Source organism: Silene latifolia, chromosome 10 (assembly GCF_048544455.1).
Source record: "Silene latifolia isolate original U9 population chromosome 10, ASM4854445v1, whole genome shotgun sequence".
Classification (NCBI taxonomy): domain Eukaryota; kingdom Viridiplantae; phylum Streptophyta; class Magnoliopsida; order Caryophyllales; family Caryophyllaceae; genus Silene; species Silene latifolia.
In genome coordinates, this window is record NC_133535.1 from 4,815,465 (window position 1) to 4,831,973 (window position 16,509).

A 16,509-nucleotide genomic window follows, 5' to 3' on the forward strand; every position below is an offset into this window, starting at 1 on the left:
CATCAGTTAATGAGTGTTTTTATATATAGAAAGATCAGGCAGATGTTACTCATGACTTGAGTTCGACCCGTTCCCTTTACATAAAAGAAAAGACATCTAGAAGGATCATCTCACATTGTCGAACGGTTATGCAGAATAACTATTATCGAGATCGTCTATCGTGTCACAAAAATCTGAAAAAAGAGTTGCTCCATATTATTAAAAAACAGGGTACCTCGTAATGTTTGGTGGAAATTTCAGGTTTGTGAACATCTATCTCTATTGCTTTAGGGGTTGTGGATGTAACTTTTCTCTTTACATGTAATGAAATCTTAATCATAAGGTAATTGTTGTGATTGACCCAAAAGTTACAAACCAAAGTATACCAAACTTTTGCACATCCGAGTTTCATCACTACAAGTCTACAAGATTGGATACCAGAGTCTACCAGTTCATGTATTATACAATTGGTTGTATATACAACTTATTTAGTGTTGTGGAGCTTTGTTACAAAGTTGTCGAACTCTATTAACAAAATTATCGAGTTATGATACAAAGTTGTTGAGCTTAACAGAATAATTATTAAGTTCAATAACTTCGTAAAATAGCTCAATAACTTTTAAAATAACTCGACAACTTTGTGTGAGAGCTCGATGAGTTTGACGCGGTTGTACATAGCTATTATACAACTAGTTGTAGGATAGTATTTATACAGAGTTTACCTTCTCCTCTCACAACCGATTAAAATTTTGTTAATTTTGCTTAATCCGCTTGCCTTCCAATACAATCCAAAAAGGTAGATAGCAACCCTCATTTTACTAATTGAAGGAAATTAAAGCAAAATATAAAGTTTAAGCTATTGATTAAGCGACGGCCACTGGCTACATGTGACGGTCGATAGGATATGAAGCGTGGAAACCACACAAACCAAGACACATCACACCCAGTGTTGAAATTCCACTTTTGAAAATGAACCTTAGGATTTGAACTCGAGACTACATAATCACTGTTGAAATTCAATCGATAGTTTAAACTTGCAATGAAAAGCATTCCTTTGATAAAAAGCCTACCTTCTAGGTAGCACCGACACGGACACGACACACACACGTGACACGACATTCCATGAAATTTAGGACACGGGACACGTTATTTAAATTTAATAAAATATATATTTTGTAGTTATATATGTGATTTTATTTTTGAAAAAGTATTTGATATTAAATTTAAATAGATGAAGGTAAAATTTGATATTAAATTTAACTTATTCTCATTTCTAAAACCAAAAACCAACTTATAATCAATCTATTTCGACATCTCATTACTTGTCTAAAGAACATCATTTGCCCACCAAATTCAACCATATAACAATTCACGCCATTTACCTTAAATTCAACTTTCGGTTTGAAGGTGTGTCCAAATACCATGGACACGGCTCAAAATACCAAGGACACGCGTCAGACACGTGCCCAAATAAAAGATGAAAGTTAGACACGCTTTCTGGTGTGTCCGACACGTTTTGACGTGTGTCCAGGGCGAAATGTCGTGTCAAGTCCGACACTTTTAACACCGATTATAAGGAGTGTCCGTGCAACCTAGCCTACCCTTCCACTAAAGCCTAGTATATCACAAGATGCTCACATCACAAGGAGTATCCCAATTTGCATGTTGCACAAAAAGTACCTAAACAAAGCCACAAAACTCTCCATATATCTTTATCCCTTTTTCTTTCTAACACGAATCGCCAACTTATAATAAACATACGTCAAAATCAAGCTTTTCTAGGTGTAAATTTATTATCTTAATTAACAGCAAGTCTCATTCCATTATAGACGCAGGATATCCGTCTATAATGAGAGACTGGTCGGATCCCTCTCACAAAGAGGCAAGTGGGAGGCTAAATGGTAACCCACTTGGTTTTCCACTTGCCTCTTTGTGAGAGGGATCCGACCCGTCTCTTACTATAGACGGATATCCCCCGTCTATAATGAGACTTGCTGATCCGACCCGTCTCTTACTATAGACAGATATGCCCGTCTATAATGAGAATTTGTGCTTAATTAAAGTAGAGATTGTATTTCCTAAGATTGCTTCAATTGTATGGTCCATTTTTTTACCTAATACACTTGTTATTCGACTACTTACTTATTCCTCCAAGATTTATTCTTTATTCTTTTCAATAGACCTAAAGTGCTTGCGGAAAAAAAAGGCCGATTCCTAGAATTGTCGTATATCAAGCCACACATCTGCTGTAGAGAATATATAGACGAAAAAAGAGGAGGAATAAAAGATAAGAGAAATCAGCACCTCAGACAAAGTGGATTGGATTGAGCATGCGTGATGCGTCCATGGAGTCGCAATGCAATGCAATCTTCCACACGAATATTAACACCAGGTAAGATGGCCGTTTATTTGTTACACCAATTCATTCTTATCAAATACGACCTATTACAAATACACAGAAAACTGAAAAGTTGACCCATTACAACCTAAAATGTGACAATTTTACCTTTACAAGAGTAAGTTGGTCTGATCAAGGTAAAAATTTGAACTAAAAACAGGTGCTTGGGAAGGAGGCAGTTTATTGAATTTACAGGAGAGTTACCCTAACCATATTTTCCTCCGTTCCCTTATTTTCTTGACACAATAAAAGCTAAGCAATTTTGTACATTAATAATGCTAAACCTAACAAAACTCAGAAATGAGAATTTACAGACATCCCAATCCAAACTCTTTTTTCTCAGATAGATTTCCCGTCTTGTGAACAAGAGAATAAGAGAACACTACATCCCAAGCAACCTACACAAAACAAAGGTACCTCATCGCATGGAATAACAGCAACACAACCAAGTGAAACAATAGTTGTCTCTCGGAAGACATGCATGCTGTATGTATGCAACCAATTAAGGACATGAAACTTAATTGCTCTATGAAAGGCACAGAAGGTGAGACCTTGCGGTCCTGGGAATAGGGGTATTCAACACAATCCTAAAATTCTCATATAATCTTTCTTTATACGCAAAAAGTTATTCCCTCGAAAACATTTTCGGTATTTCTTCTCCATTTACCCACTCACAAAAATGCCCAACAATTATCTTTTCAGGTTTTTTAGTTTTTATGTGGTGTTCTGATTTTACAGAACCTAACATCACTGGTGTGCATGATGATAAACTTAGTAGAATCTCCAATTCAAATCTCCGAGAGGACTGACCTTTAAAAGTTCAGGAAGCAAACTAGCTCTGAGCACACTCAAACGGATGCATAGTTCCTTCCGCAAAATCATGGATCTGGAATCTCTCTAGTAGCTCAAATGGCCTATACAGAATATGTAAAAATAGACCACGTGAAAACGTGATGAAAACACAAGTATAATATAGTAAGAAAACACAAGCATCAAAGACTGACACATGAGTTTATCAGCAGTTTTTAAACTTTTTTCATGAAACCCTTCTATAAAGGATCAAATCAATAGTTTAAAAATGTATATCTTACAGAATAGCTTCGCGTGTCCGGCATAATCTTTGTTGATTGCTTTCCATGGCTTCCAAGAAGTTATCTGTATCTGGACCTGCAGACCCACCCGCCACCATTGACGGATCTGGAGCAGTTGGAGTCCATATCTAGAATCATTGGTAAACAAAAAAAAAACAATCATAAACAATTGCAGTATCTCCACAAAAAAAAGAGAGGAAGGAAGACGTATACGACAATCGCCTAATGATAGATTACTATCACAGCATATTTACCTTAATAGTGCTATCTATTCCACTAGTAGCCACAACAGTGTCAAATGGATGGCACTGGACACAATTGACCACTGAAAACAAGGCGAACATAAAACCAAAGGCGTAAGTAAATCAGATAGACATCTTAAAGACTTGATTTTTTTTAATACTTTGTGATGGTGTCATCTATTCAATATAACTATAGTAAACAAGAAAAGAAGGTTTTTGAAAGCTTTACCAGCTTCATCACCCATTAGCATCTTTATCAATCTACCCGTTTTCTTTTCCCAAATGAACCATCTACCATCATCACTTCCAGTAGCCACATAGTTACCTACAATTCAGAGCCAACAAAATCAAAACGGCTATCAAGTAAAGTATTGGAACTTCGATATGAAATTCAACATCCTTACACAAGGTATGTCATTTTATTCTATGCCAGCTGTCATTAACAATTTAACACATATATTATGGTTAATACATAGTCTCATAGAATTTAATAATGTTTTAAAATGGCATAATTGACAGAAGAAAAAAAAATACCAGTCTGGCCTAAAAAGCTGGCTTGTTTTATGTCAGTTCCTACATTACAGTGCCCAATATATCGCCGCTTCATATCAATGACAGTTTCTGGCTGCACGCAACATAACTCTCGTAATCAAGGATAAGTCGAGATGAATAGATAGGTTATTAAAATGATAACTGAGACTGAATCAAGGCATCAAGGAGATAAGATATGATCAACCTAACAAGACCAAGCAGAGAGCCGGAGAGTATGCTGCACAATTTTCAATATTACAGGCTCACTAAAGTAGTAAACTTCTACGAACCTGGTAGCTTTTTTTATCATTTTGGCTGGAATAGGAAGGAGACCCGCATGAGCCATTTAAACCAACAGCTTCTCTTGATGATTCAGGCCTTCTATGGAATCTCAAATTCAAACTTCCATGAAGAACATTGGGGTCAGCATCACGACCCTCGTCCCCTGATGCCGACGTCTCAAAGTCTAACTCTAGTTCTTCATCATAATCAGAGTCCTCTCTTTCAGATCTCGGACCATCTTGTGAAGCATCACTATTTCCTTCCGAGCGATAAATTATGTCACTTAGTGATAATCCTCTGCCAGCTCGTGATTCAAACTTATGTCCCCTATCATTTGGCTTGTTCTTTTCATCTTCAGCTACAAAATTATGGCAAATGCAAGCATATCAGACACAATGCAGCAGTTGCATCAGGAAGAAGAGTAAGCTAGAAAGTTGAAAACTTCAAATGAAACTTGTGCACTGTGTACTTATTACTAACAGCTTAAAACCAAACAAGTAACATGCTACGTGAAAGCCAAATCATTTAGGCTGCATTCTGAAGAAAATTACACAACAGAAAACTTTTGTTACTTGACAAACTCTGCGCCTTTACATAACACACACTATTGAGTATTAACTACTCTGCTTGGGAACTACCCTGATGGAAGCTTGGATAGGACCTGCATCATAGTATCTTATCTTACTAAATAATAATCTAAAACAACAACAGCAGTACAGACCAACGTTTCAACAACACTGACATTACTGATACAAAAAAAAAAAAAAAAAAAAAAAAAAAGAGGAACTAAATAACAAAAAAAAACGCCATCCATCCAGATGATAAGCCAAAAGGTAATCATGCTGAAGAAATCAGGGTGATGACAGTCAACATAACACGAATTACCCACTGCAAAGAATAATCAATAAAAAACATGATTTTATGGAAATGAGAGTTAAACTTCAAAGAAATGACATAGTTTTGGAAGAAACCTTCTGATAGCTGCTTCTGTATTATTTCCACCCTTTCTGCGACTTCAACGCTTGACGGGGCCAGACATTGGGCTGCAAGAGCAAAATCTAGAGCTTCTTTGTGCTTGCCCAACTGCATGCAAGAAATGATAAAAATAATCACTCATCTTTAGAACCTGTCAAACCTATATTAAGGTAAGGGTGAAAAGATAAATAACCGCTCAGCAAACATTACTCTGTGATTGAGTAAATGAAGTTATCAAAGTCACTATAGTAAATTCAATCATTATCATGCTCATTACCCAAGTAAATATAAAGAGTCTACCACTCACAACGGAGCAAGCTTTATACCATAATATAATAACACTAAAACAGAATGTTCGTTGACTACTACATGAAAAAAAAAAACAGAAATGGTTCAACTAGCCATCCGTGATAGGTCACTACAATTAGTCAGACAATATACTTCTCATCTTGTTATCCAGTCCTACCTTCAGGTACCAAACATCCGCAACAGAGCATAGCCTAAATGTTTTTTTAACATCAAATATATGTAACAAATTGTAACCTAACCAGCTTTACTACTGAATTAACAAATTGTAACCTAACCAGTTTTTTTAACTCCTGACGACTTTTAGAGACTAACCCTTGGTTTAGATTGAGAAATTTGAAAGGAAAGGAAGAATCGAAAAATCTGTTGTTTGGCCGGCAAATGGGCTTTGGGGGGGAAATGTAGGGATAAAGCATCTTACTTTATTGGTGAGACCCACCACTCCACTCACAACATTAATCGTTGTGCAAAATGTAAATGGGGCATTTTTAAAGAATCGGAGGCAGGGGCGGATCCAGCGGTCCGCTATATGGGCTATAGCCCGAGTTGTTCTGTCAAATAAAAATTAGTATGCATTTATTACAGGTATAGGCATGGAGTCTAGTGGTTAAGAAGCTACCTATTTATTAATAGGTCTTGGGTTCAATTCTCAACAAGTCTTCTTTTTTACTCACTTATTATTATATCTGTACTTCTGCTAGAGCGTCGGGCCTTTACCTTCTCCCTTATTTTTTCGTTGGCCCATTTGATGTAGATAACTATGTAAACTACCAAAGCCACAAGAAGTCTAAAACTTTGTACTTATTAGTTTACCTATCAAAATTTGTTACATATTATATGAGTCATCTAATAAAGTTGATATCTAAAATTCAAAAAAAATTGATCTTTGCGTTTTTTTATAAAAGTAAGAATTGAATCATAAATAATTTAATCAAATAAGTAAAATGAAATAAGAAATTATAATTGCATTATTATTATATCTGTACTTCTGCTAGAGCGTCGGGCCTTTACCTTCTCCCTTATTTTTTCGTTGGCCCATTTGATGTAGATAACTATGTAAACTACCAAAGCCACAAGAAGTCTAAAACTTTGTACTTATTAGTTTACCTATCAAAATTTGTTACATATTATATGAGTCATCTAATAAAGTTGATATCTAAAATTCAAAAAAAATTGATCTTTGCGTTTTTTTATAAAAGTAAGAATTGAATCATAAATAATTTAATCAAATAAGTAAAATGAAATAAGAAATTATAATTGCATTTTTGTTAAGAGTATATCATTTACATATGTACATTTTGACGGTGTTATAATGTTCAATGTTTGAATATAAAAAAGGTATTGCGATTCAAAACGGTTTTTAGTCAATGTCGCTAAAATTACCTTTAAATAATTTAGCCCTAGATACTTTTGATTTCTGGTTCCGCCCCTGATCGGAGGGAGTACTACTTATTTACTTAATCTAGCCCCTGACATTGAGAGTAAATTCCGTTAAATTTTCCGTCAAATACCTATAACTTCCACCAAGTGTCATATTTTCACCATTTCATTAGCTTTACCTATATTAACAACCCCAATCTCCCTCACATCTTCCCTCTCATCTCTCCTCCCCCACAACCATCATAGACAACCTTATACTGGCCTGCACCAATCCCACACCCTTCTCCGTCCTCCCTTTCCTTCTCTCATCTCTTCTCCCACCTCCTCACACTTACGTAGTTGTTTGTGGTGTATGGTCAATTGCTCATGGAGTTGTTCTACAAAATTAGAGCAACTAACAACTAAAGTAAAGTTCAATGATACAATGTAGAATTTCAAGAAATGAAAGGTACCGCATAGTATTTTAAAAAATATAGGGATGTCTAGTAGAATGCCCCAAAATTAAATTTATCAATTGATACCTCTCAGTGAAGAAAAGGACCAAAAGAATTTACACAGGTTAAAGCTTCAAAGTTCAGACTGCATGAGCAATCATCACTTTTTGTTCAAACCAATGAGCTGATGACATCAGAAAAAAACTTGTAGAGCAGAAGCAGATGGATACTCACCAGCGATAATGCTTCAGACATGCACAAGAGTGCTTCCAATGAAGATGAATCAATTTTTAGAGCTTTGTTCAGATCTTTAACAGCAATGTGAGCATCATTTTTCCACTTCCTCTGCAGATCAGTAGTTTGTCATCAATATCCACTAAACTCACAGGCTAAAAACTGAAACTTGAGTGAACGTTAATCAAAGCAATGTCAGTGAACAGCAAACCTTAAGTAGCAATGCAGCTCGTAAGAAAAGACATTCATGCTCAAGCTTTGGATCGATTTTATAACCTCCATCCAGTACTTCGTTGCATGCTTCGATACCATAGTAATAATTTGACCCATCATGCAAGCAATTTTTCGCAAGCTTCACTAGTTTTCTGCACTTTTTAAGCTGATTTGAGAGTTCAACAACCTGGATTAGAATGTAAGTCTCAGGAAAACGTAAAACAAGTAAGGCAGGCAGATGCTGCAACACGTACCTGTACAGTAGAACAGCTCCGGACAGTTGAATTTTCATCACTAGTAGCACCCCTTGGATGGGACATGTTCACACCATTAAGAATAGGAGAAAAGCTAGAGAGCTTTGCAACATCTCCAGATGTATACTGAACACATCCACTACCTACAAAGAAAAATTGTAAATGTAATGATCAAAAGGCCCACTAGTGATAAGCAGAGAAGTGCGCTAAACATTTGTCACATGCATCCCAAAAACGACGGAAGCTGAATGAATACCCAAAATGTTCGATGATAAAGAATGGTAAATTTACATATAGGCTCTCAAGCAATAAATATCCCCAAATCCAGCTCATGTTTCCTTCCGTCCCAAGTAAAAAACACCAAGGAAAATACAATATGGCTTAGTTAAACATATTTCCAAGCTAATACCATAAAGCCAAGGTCCAGATTAAATATTTGCTTTTAGTTGTATATACGAGTACATTTTTAACATATATATGGAAACGGTACGGTACCAACATCAAACAAGAAACACTGCTCCAACATATTCCCAGTATATTTCTGCCTTCAAGTCATCTCAATTATCATCCATTGTACGGAGTACAATTAGACGGCTTTCATAACAGTATAACCAAACAAACACGTTTGACGGCTTTCATAAAGGATCGGTTAAATTGAAGAACCAAATCTAATAAATTTCTTATTACTAAGAACAGTAGCTGTAAGAAGTCCAAGCTGTTACAAAAGACACTGGATCAATTAAATTAGGCAAAAATGGCCAACATGAATAAAATAACCAGATAGAACAGAATCACAGAGGACAAACAGGTTTGCAAACCTTGATTTACATCCATCAGGTACACGTGTTCTCCACTGTAGTTTATAAGGACTTCTTCTCCATTGGGGCTGAAAGTCACATGAGTCAGACTTAAGCTTGATCGTCCCTGAATAAGTGAACACCAATATATTCATCCACATCAACGGGAACCAAAGTCATCACAAGCATCATTGTAGATAATTGTCGTCATATATGATTGTATTTTTAAGGTTGTGGAAAAAATCAAGAATGAAACTAATTTTAACTTCACACTTACCCGTTCAGAGAGATGCATAGGGCAAAAATAATTGACACATGGAGGTGGTGAAATTTTTCTGGTACAGGATGAAAGTGGCGGCAGCATTCTTCTATCATATAAACGAGCAAACGCATCGCTGGTTGCAATTAAACCAAAGAAAATACAAGGTTAGGCTACCTTACTGAAAAAGACAACGAACTTACTAGTAGCAATTATAATGCAAAACAGCAAGAGACACATTATTGGTAGCTGAACATCTACCTTCCTCCGACAAGGAGTTGATGAGGCCTGGTAGCACTGATATCACAAGTCTTGAGTAGAAGAGGCTGTTTAGGAGGTTCAGCTAAAGACTTTTTCGCAGCGCCACGCAAATCAAGCTAACAAGAAATACATGATGTCAACCAACTATCCTCAAACAGAGCAATATTAGAACAAAAAGAACAAGAAGTGATTCGCGAGTTTGCAACGTCAAAAAAAGCTGCCAAGTACCAATTAAAGAAAGAGATTAGTTTATACAACTCAAAATTTTAATACAAAAGGTCTGCAAATTACACTACCAATGTGCCAACAATAAACATGACAACAATATCTACGTATAAATGCTGTCTGCAAATAAAAGATTAACTACTTAAAAAAAAATAAGGAGACCCCAATCTACAAGATTAAGTAGTGAGACTTTAATTTTAGATCCCTTGACAGCATTCATATTTCAAAATGGTAGGAGCTTCTTAGATCCCTCACTACCAACCCAACCACTGCCATTACTCATCACTACCACCACCCTATGACTGGCGCTGGCAACCCTCCCAAGTGTGCTAGCGTCCCACTCTCCTACATGTCGTACTACCAGATTTGGTGTTTTTGAGGGTGGGGGAAGGTTTTTTAAGTTTTTGGATTGGTGGTTCGGAGGTGGGGAGGGGACTTCAAATTGTAGAGGGAGGGGGGGGGGGGGGTCTATGGCGTGGAAGAGGTCGAGTCGAGTAAAGCGTCGGCGATCGTTGGGAGATCGGTGTGGAATGTGGTGGTAGTTGACGGTGGTGTGGGAGAAAATGGGTGGTTAGTCTTATTCTCTTCTCTGAAGTAATCAAACAAGGATGAAAATTAGGGGTAATCCCTTTCTTTTCCCCTCCGATCCCTTTCTTAACTCTGTTCCCTTACGGTTGGAAGTTGGAAATACCAAATGCCCCCTTAGAACCACGCATATAGGACTTAAACTTTACATTTATTTTGCGCTAAGGACTTGTATCTTTCAAGTTTCAAGTGGCGTTTGGTTTTCAAGAAAGGTAAATGGAGTCATTCTCTTACATGATGTTTGGTTAGCCTAAATTTCATTCCCTTTACCAAATATTCAGTTTTGGTTACCCCTTCATTCCCCGATATTGGGATACCCTTTCCCCATTACCTTCCCCTCCCCACCAACATCAACCACTCAACCACCACCAGCCCCACCCATCACCAACAAACACCTTCACTACTCGCACTGGCGTCGATGCCCACCGGCGACCCTCTCCCCGCCAATCACACTTGTCAAAACACCACAACCACCACCCTCAACTCTTAAAAAACCTTTCCCCACCTCCGAAATCTCCTCCCCCACTGGTTATGGTGGTGGGTGTGAAAGTTGTTGAAGGGGGTCGACGGGAAAGGGTGAGGTAGGAGAGTAGGTGCGCCAATGACGATGGGGTCGCCGGCGCCAACAGCAGTTCTAAAAGGGGGTGGTTCATGGTGATTTCTGGTTAGGGTGGATTGTGGTGGGGCTTGGTGGTTTTTGGTTTGGGTTGGTTGCTAATCATTTCATTGGATTTGCTCAACCAAACAAGTTAGCTAATCAAAGGGCATCCCTTTCCTTTCCCCTTGTTTCCCTTTCTTGTTGCCATTCCCTTTCACTTTGTTGAACCAAATGCTCCCTTAGTATTAATGACATCAAAGTCGATGGAAGTTATATATTCAATTTAAACTAACGACAACACTGGGATCAACAAAGGAGAGGAAAATGATTTTCAATTAGCATTTAATTTTTCTAACGACAATCTCACGCACATTACGGAACTTGATTGTGGTCAATAAACAAATAAAGCAAATTTTTTTTCTTCCCTTTGAGCTCATTTCATTTATTCTTTTAGTTGCTTTAATAGGCGCAGTGTATCCACGGCTTCTTGTACCAATTTCTCTTGACACACCATTTCATTTTACCAAGTTCAATATTAGCCAGATTAGTAAACAAGTTTCATTGCAGAATTAATAGTCTTTTTTGGAATAATTACAAGCCAAAAATTACTTTTAATGCCACTGTAAGCCATTTGTGGCATGCGGGAAGGGCTCGTGCAGCTCCAGGCCAATTTTTTATTATGAATCATTCCGACAACTTCGGGAGAAAAAGAGGCATTACCTGCAGACGATTTGATCGATCCCGCTCCTGCTACGACATTTGCACATTTAGACGCTACTACTGTACACTTGTTCGAAATCACACTTGTCAAATTCCATTGTGGAAGAGACACTTTTTCCTGAAATTCTGAAGAATTCGCCCGCGTATCCGCTTTTCATCTTAAATTAGGTCAGGTCCACTTATTTTTGCATTTGTTGATTTATCATTTTGTTACTACACGAAAGTTGCCTCTTTTTTTACGGGAATTTACCCATCACAAAGATGCATACTATAGAGCTACTTCTAACAACCTATGCGTTTTGGAAAATCCCAAATTGACGGGTTACTGTGAGCAGGCTTGCAAATTCCATAACAAAAAAATTACCATCAAATAACTAGTCTTATTTGTGTTGTTAACTCGAGCTTCTGACTATACCCTACCATTGATACATCATAATTTAAAAACGAAACTCTTTCAAAACCTACAATTGTATATGAATAAACCTCACCATAATTTTTTTTTAGAAGGGCCCACTTTCTCTCACCTATCTCACTGAATAAAGATTAAGAAACAATTTCTACAATAAGGAGTGGATATTAATGGTTACTTTTTCCTAAGGACCTTTTTGAGCTTAAAAGGCAACATTGTGGAGGATGTGTTTGAACAATATGACAAGAACAGACAAAAATAAAGATTCAATATGAACCTTAAGATCATTTCAGAGAAACCAAAATCCAAACAATCAGTTAATCAGTATATAAGAAAGGCAAACAGAGCTGCACTCACGAGAACATTCCGACATTCCTGATTGGAAGCTCCAGCAGGAGGACAAGAACACCCTTCCCGAAGATCGTGCTGCCTCAGAGTCCCATCTTCACTAGCACTCCAAATCACATTTGGATTTCCAACTTCAACCTGTAATGCAAAAACAAAAGAGCACGAGAAGTCCATTAAGAGCATAGAAACAAAAGAATAAACCAATGAAATTATCATTTATATAGCATCAAGTCCTCTCATATATATACCAAGCAACTGCATAAAATGAAAATATCTCACCGCCAACTTTTTAACCCTTCTTGTGTGACATTGAAAATGAGCTGAGGGAGTTATAGACGTCTCTTCGGCCCTACTCCCACTTAAGCGAGAAACGTTAAATACACGAACCTAAAATCAGAAGAACTTGTAAGTAGAAAAGCCTGCTATACAATCAAACACCAAATAACTCAACACAGATAGTACCTCCGCATCACCAGCTCCAGAAGCAACAATTTCGTCAGAAGTCTCAGGTACAAATTTAGTGCAAAATATGTTGGAGGAATGGCCTGTGTCAATGCTATTTATAAGCTCACGGTCAGAATACCTCCAAATATTAATCTGCGAGAGTTCAAAAGAAATATAGTAAAATATATGGCGGCATTGTGGTAAATTCTGGAAAAAAAAAGTAATCGATCTATTAGTGACACCTAATTCCATAACAAATGTACAATATAGTTCAAAATGAAGACCCCCAAAGTGCAAATATGTTATCGAACCAGAAGGGTAACCAAACTTACGTAGACCAATGTTCGTTCATCTTTTCCTCCTCTTCGGCAGTGTTCACAACTTCATTTCTGTTTTCCTCTCTTAACGGAAACCCCTAAGAGGTCACTTTCAGTCACCAAAGTATTAATGATTGTTTGTTTTCTCACCATAGTCCATACTACCATAGTGATAGGCTGATAGCTACCCCTTTTCCCAATATTTTGAACACTCGCGTGATAGAAAAATCTCAAAATCCTAATAACAACTCAACTGATCTCTAAAATTTGGAGCTCCAAACTGCATCTTTTGCTAAAATTTAATTTTATATCCTATTTAATCACAAATATTGTGGAAAACAAACGTAATAACTACAGGAAAATTTAAAGTAAAAAGCATACTCGAGTATCATCTGATCCAGATATCAGGAGAGAACCTGCTGAGTTCCACGCAATAGTATTGACGCAGCCTAGGTGCCCCTGTGAGCAAATAGACAACATAAGTTCTTACAAAAAATTTACACAGTTCTACATAAATTCACATTGGAGAAGCTGCACAACTAAAACATAGCACACAGCACAAATCTTTGATTTATTTCCATTCATTATAACTTCGGAAGCAACGACGACACAAGTATTTGGCTGTTGTCATATGTTAAGGGCACTTGTAAATAATATTTGCTGCTCCCAGTTGAATACTTCAGTTTTGGAGAAAATCTCCAAATTTCTGCACTTGCCTTTATTAGGTCAGCTCATATTGCATGGCAAGTAAGAGTTAAGAATTCATGAAAGCTCTTTCGATCCTCCCTCTCCATCCCAAATTATGACTGCACACACAAAGGACTTGCCAATAAAAAGTGGCATAGGATGCAAACTCCATAACAATTGAGAATTTTTACATCGATTTTCGCAATCTAAATTCGAAGGGCATGCTCCCTTTGTCTCATGTCTTTGTTTATGCTTGTTTCATGATAGGTTAAGCATGTGCAAGTGTGCAGCCATGCGGGTGGGGAAGGGAGCCAGGGATAATTATAACCCCAGTAGTTCAGAGTATAATAATGGTGGGAGACACTGGTACAACACATAAAGAAATGACGGGAAAACAGTATCATTAACATAAAAGTCGTTTTACTGAGATTGACCAAAAGGGATACATAAACAAAACGGCGAGACAGAAGGAGTAATTCAGAGGGGTAAATAGAGGAGGGAATCAAGTATAGGCATCATTTCCTCGGTACATGTCTAGGCGTCTAGCACATTTACATGAACATGTTAAACAAGGAGTTCCAATGCAGAACGAACCTCCAACTCTCTTTCCAGTGACAGCCTTTGTACCATAGACGAGTGCATTTGCAATTTATGATTGACATCCTACACAAGACCATCAGAAACCTCAGAAACACAGATATGTCAATAGTACTCTACGTCACTAGTTCGCCAAACAATTCCCATACAAATGAACAAAAGCTCAATAACAATTCACTACAACACTCTCTGACAAGCAACACCTACAGGAAAAAAAGTACAACACTGAGACATTAGTTATACAACGGTGACTCTAGTTCACGAGATATGTATAAATCAAAAATCGCCCTCAATGACAGAAATTCGAACACTCTAAACACTAATTCAAATTCAATTTGCGACCACACCATTCAGATTTCACTAAATAGGTTCCAAAATTTATCAACAGCAACAATAACAATCAACTCGTTACAATCTGCGTGGGGTATTTACTTGCGACCAATGTAAGACCCTGTTCTTTTGCATCAAAACTTTTTGAATTGAACTGAAGTCAACTAAAGTGAAGAACGAAAATGAACTGAACTAAACTGAAACTAAGTCGAAAAGGACATGACCTAACATCCTAGATCGACCGCGTCAAAAATACACATTTATACAACTAATTTAACCATAAATATTAATCTTAATACCACATTTTCCGCTATAGAACACTGAACATCTAGTCATCATCAACTTACACACTCACAACCTATGCTACTCCGACACTTCACTTTGGTTGCGTGTTGCGTGTCCAACATTTCAACACAACATGACACTTTGATACTCCATTTTAGACCAATAACTTGAAAACTTCACAGAAAACAACCATATTTGACACTCTGACATGGTCCTTAGCTCATAACCACGATTCTCCAGCAAAAATACTTGAAATGATTGAAGAATTGTTCTTCAATTACAAAAAACAGTAAAAACACCGAAAATTTAACCTAAATTACCAATTATCTACACTCTAAAACCAAAAAAATAATCAATCATTCACAAATTGAAATATAAATTTCAACAAATTAGACTTAATCAATTAATATTAAATATAAACAGTAAAAGAGAAAGAAAAGCGAAGAAAGGAAGCATACATGGCGTAAGTCAATGGTGCGGTGATCAATCAAATTGGTAATGTTACCGTCATGAAATCCAAATGAAGAGAAATCCATTGATTTTTGGGGAAAAATGAGTTTTACGAAACCCTAATTTTGATTGATCGGTGATGAATGAAAGAGAGTGTGTGTGTGTGTGAATGAAGGTGAGTATGATCAAACAGAAGTTGCAAAAAGCTGAGCTTAAACGTCATCATTTTTAGCCTCGTACCTTCTTTTCCAGAACTTATACGATTATACGATATTAAATCGTATATTTTAAGGAGAATCATTACACTCCGCCGAAGCCACTTAATCAATCAAGTTATTCATTTTATAACATTGTTAGGCAGAATCGCATAAGTAATTCATATTTCATATTAAACACAATTAATTAACCAAAAAAGTTTTCTGCACGAATGAAAACATCTAAATGTGCCTAGAAAAATCTTCAGAGATTGCATTTTTTGTTGACTAGTTTAAAGAAGTAAATGAAATAGAAAGTCTTGGAAATAGAGTGCATTGACCTGACACGACCTTGGACTTTGATCAAATTTCTGTTAGCCCACTTCGACACTCTTAAGCCTATCTTCAACAATTCACCACCATTACCACGATGTTATTCCAAACATTGTGCATACGTCACTAATGCACATAATATACATTATCTGCACATTTTGGGATGTAACGTTCATTGACCTAAGATAGTCCTTAAATCCTCAAGTCAAGTGATAACAAGAATGACTGGCAGGCACAACTTATCCTAAAGACAAGCTCACAGCAGTTTAACCTCATACTCCTAAGACGGTTTTACATCCCCTATTTATTAAATAAATAGGTGAAACTCCCATTTTTCCGCCTAAAAATATT

At 36.9% G+C, this 16,509-nt stretch overlaps 1 protein-coding gene across 3 annotated transcripts; it reads right to left on the reverse strand.

Annotated features, from left to right (window-relative positions):
• Positions 1–2,286: 2,286 nt before the first annotated feature.
• LOC141604805 (protein ALTERED SEED GERMINATION 2) lies at positions 2,287–15,920 on the reverse strand. Of its 3 annotated transcripts, none has more exons than XM_074423305.1 (20): positions 15,640–15,920; positions 14,564–14,632; positions 13,664–13,741; positions 12,984–13,118; positions 12,801–12,908; positions 12,531–12,659; positions 9,637–9,752; positions 9,394–9,511; positions 9,138–9,243; positions 8,320–8,462; positions 8,064–8,231; positions 7,853–7,963; positions 5,495–5,606; positions 4,532–4,881; positions 4,245–4,335; positions 3,940–4,035; positions 3,723–3,793; positions 3,469–3,596; positions 3,188–3,291; positions 2,287–2,775 (listed from the first exon to the last, which is right to left on the reverse strand). In XM_074423305.1, the coding sequence occupies exons 1-19, from the start codon at positions 15,715–15,717 to the stop codon at positions 3,210–3,212; spliced, it is 2,289 nt and encodes a 762-aa protein (XP_074279406.1). In that variant the 5' UTR covers positions 15,718–15,920; the 3' UTR covers positions 2,287–2,775; positions 3,188–3,209. The 3 variants fall into 3 exon arrangements, with proteins under 3 accessions (XP_074279406.1, XP_074279405.1, XP_074279404.1); XM_074423304.1 differs by having other exon boundaries at positions 2,287–2,421; positions 8,064–8,252; XM_074423303.1 differs by having other exon boundaries at positions 8,064–8,252.
• Between the last annotated feature and the right edge of the window lie 589 nt (positions 15,921–16,509).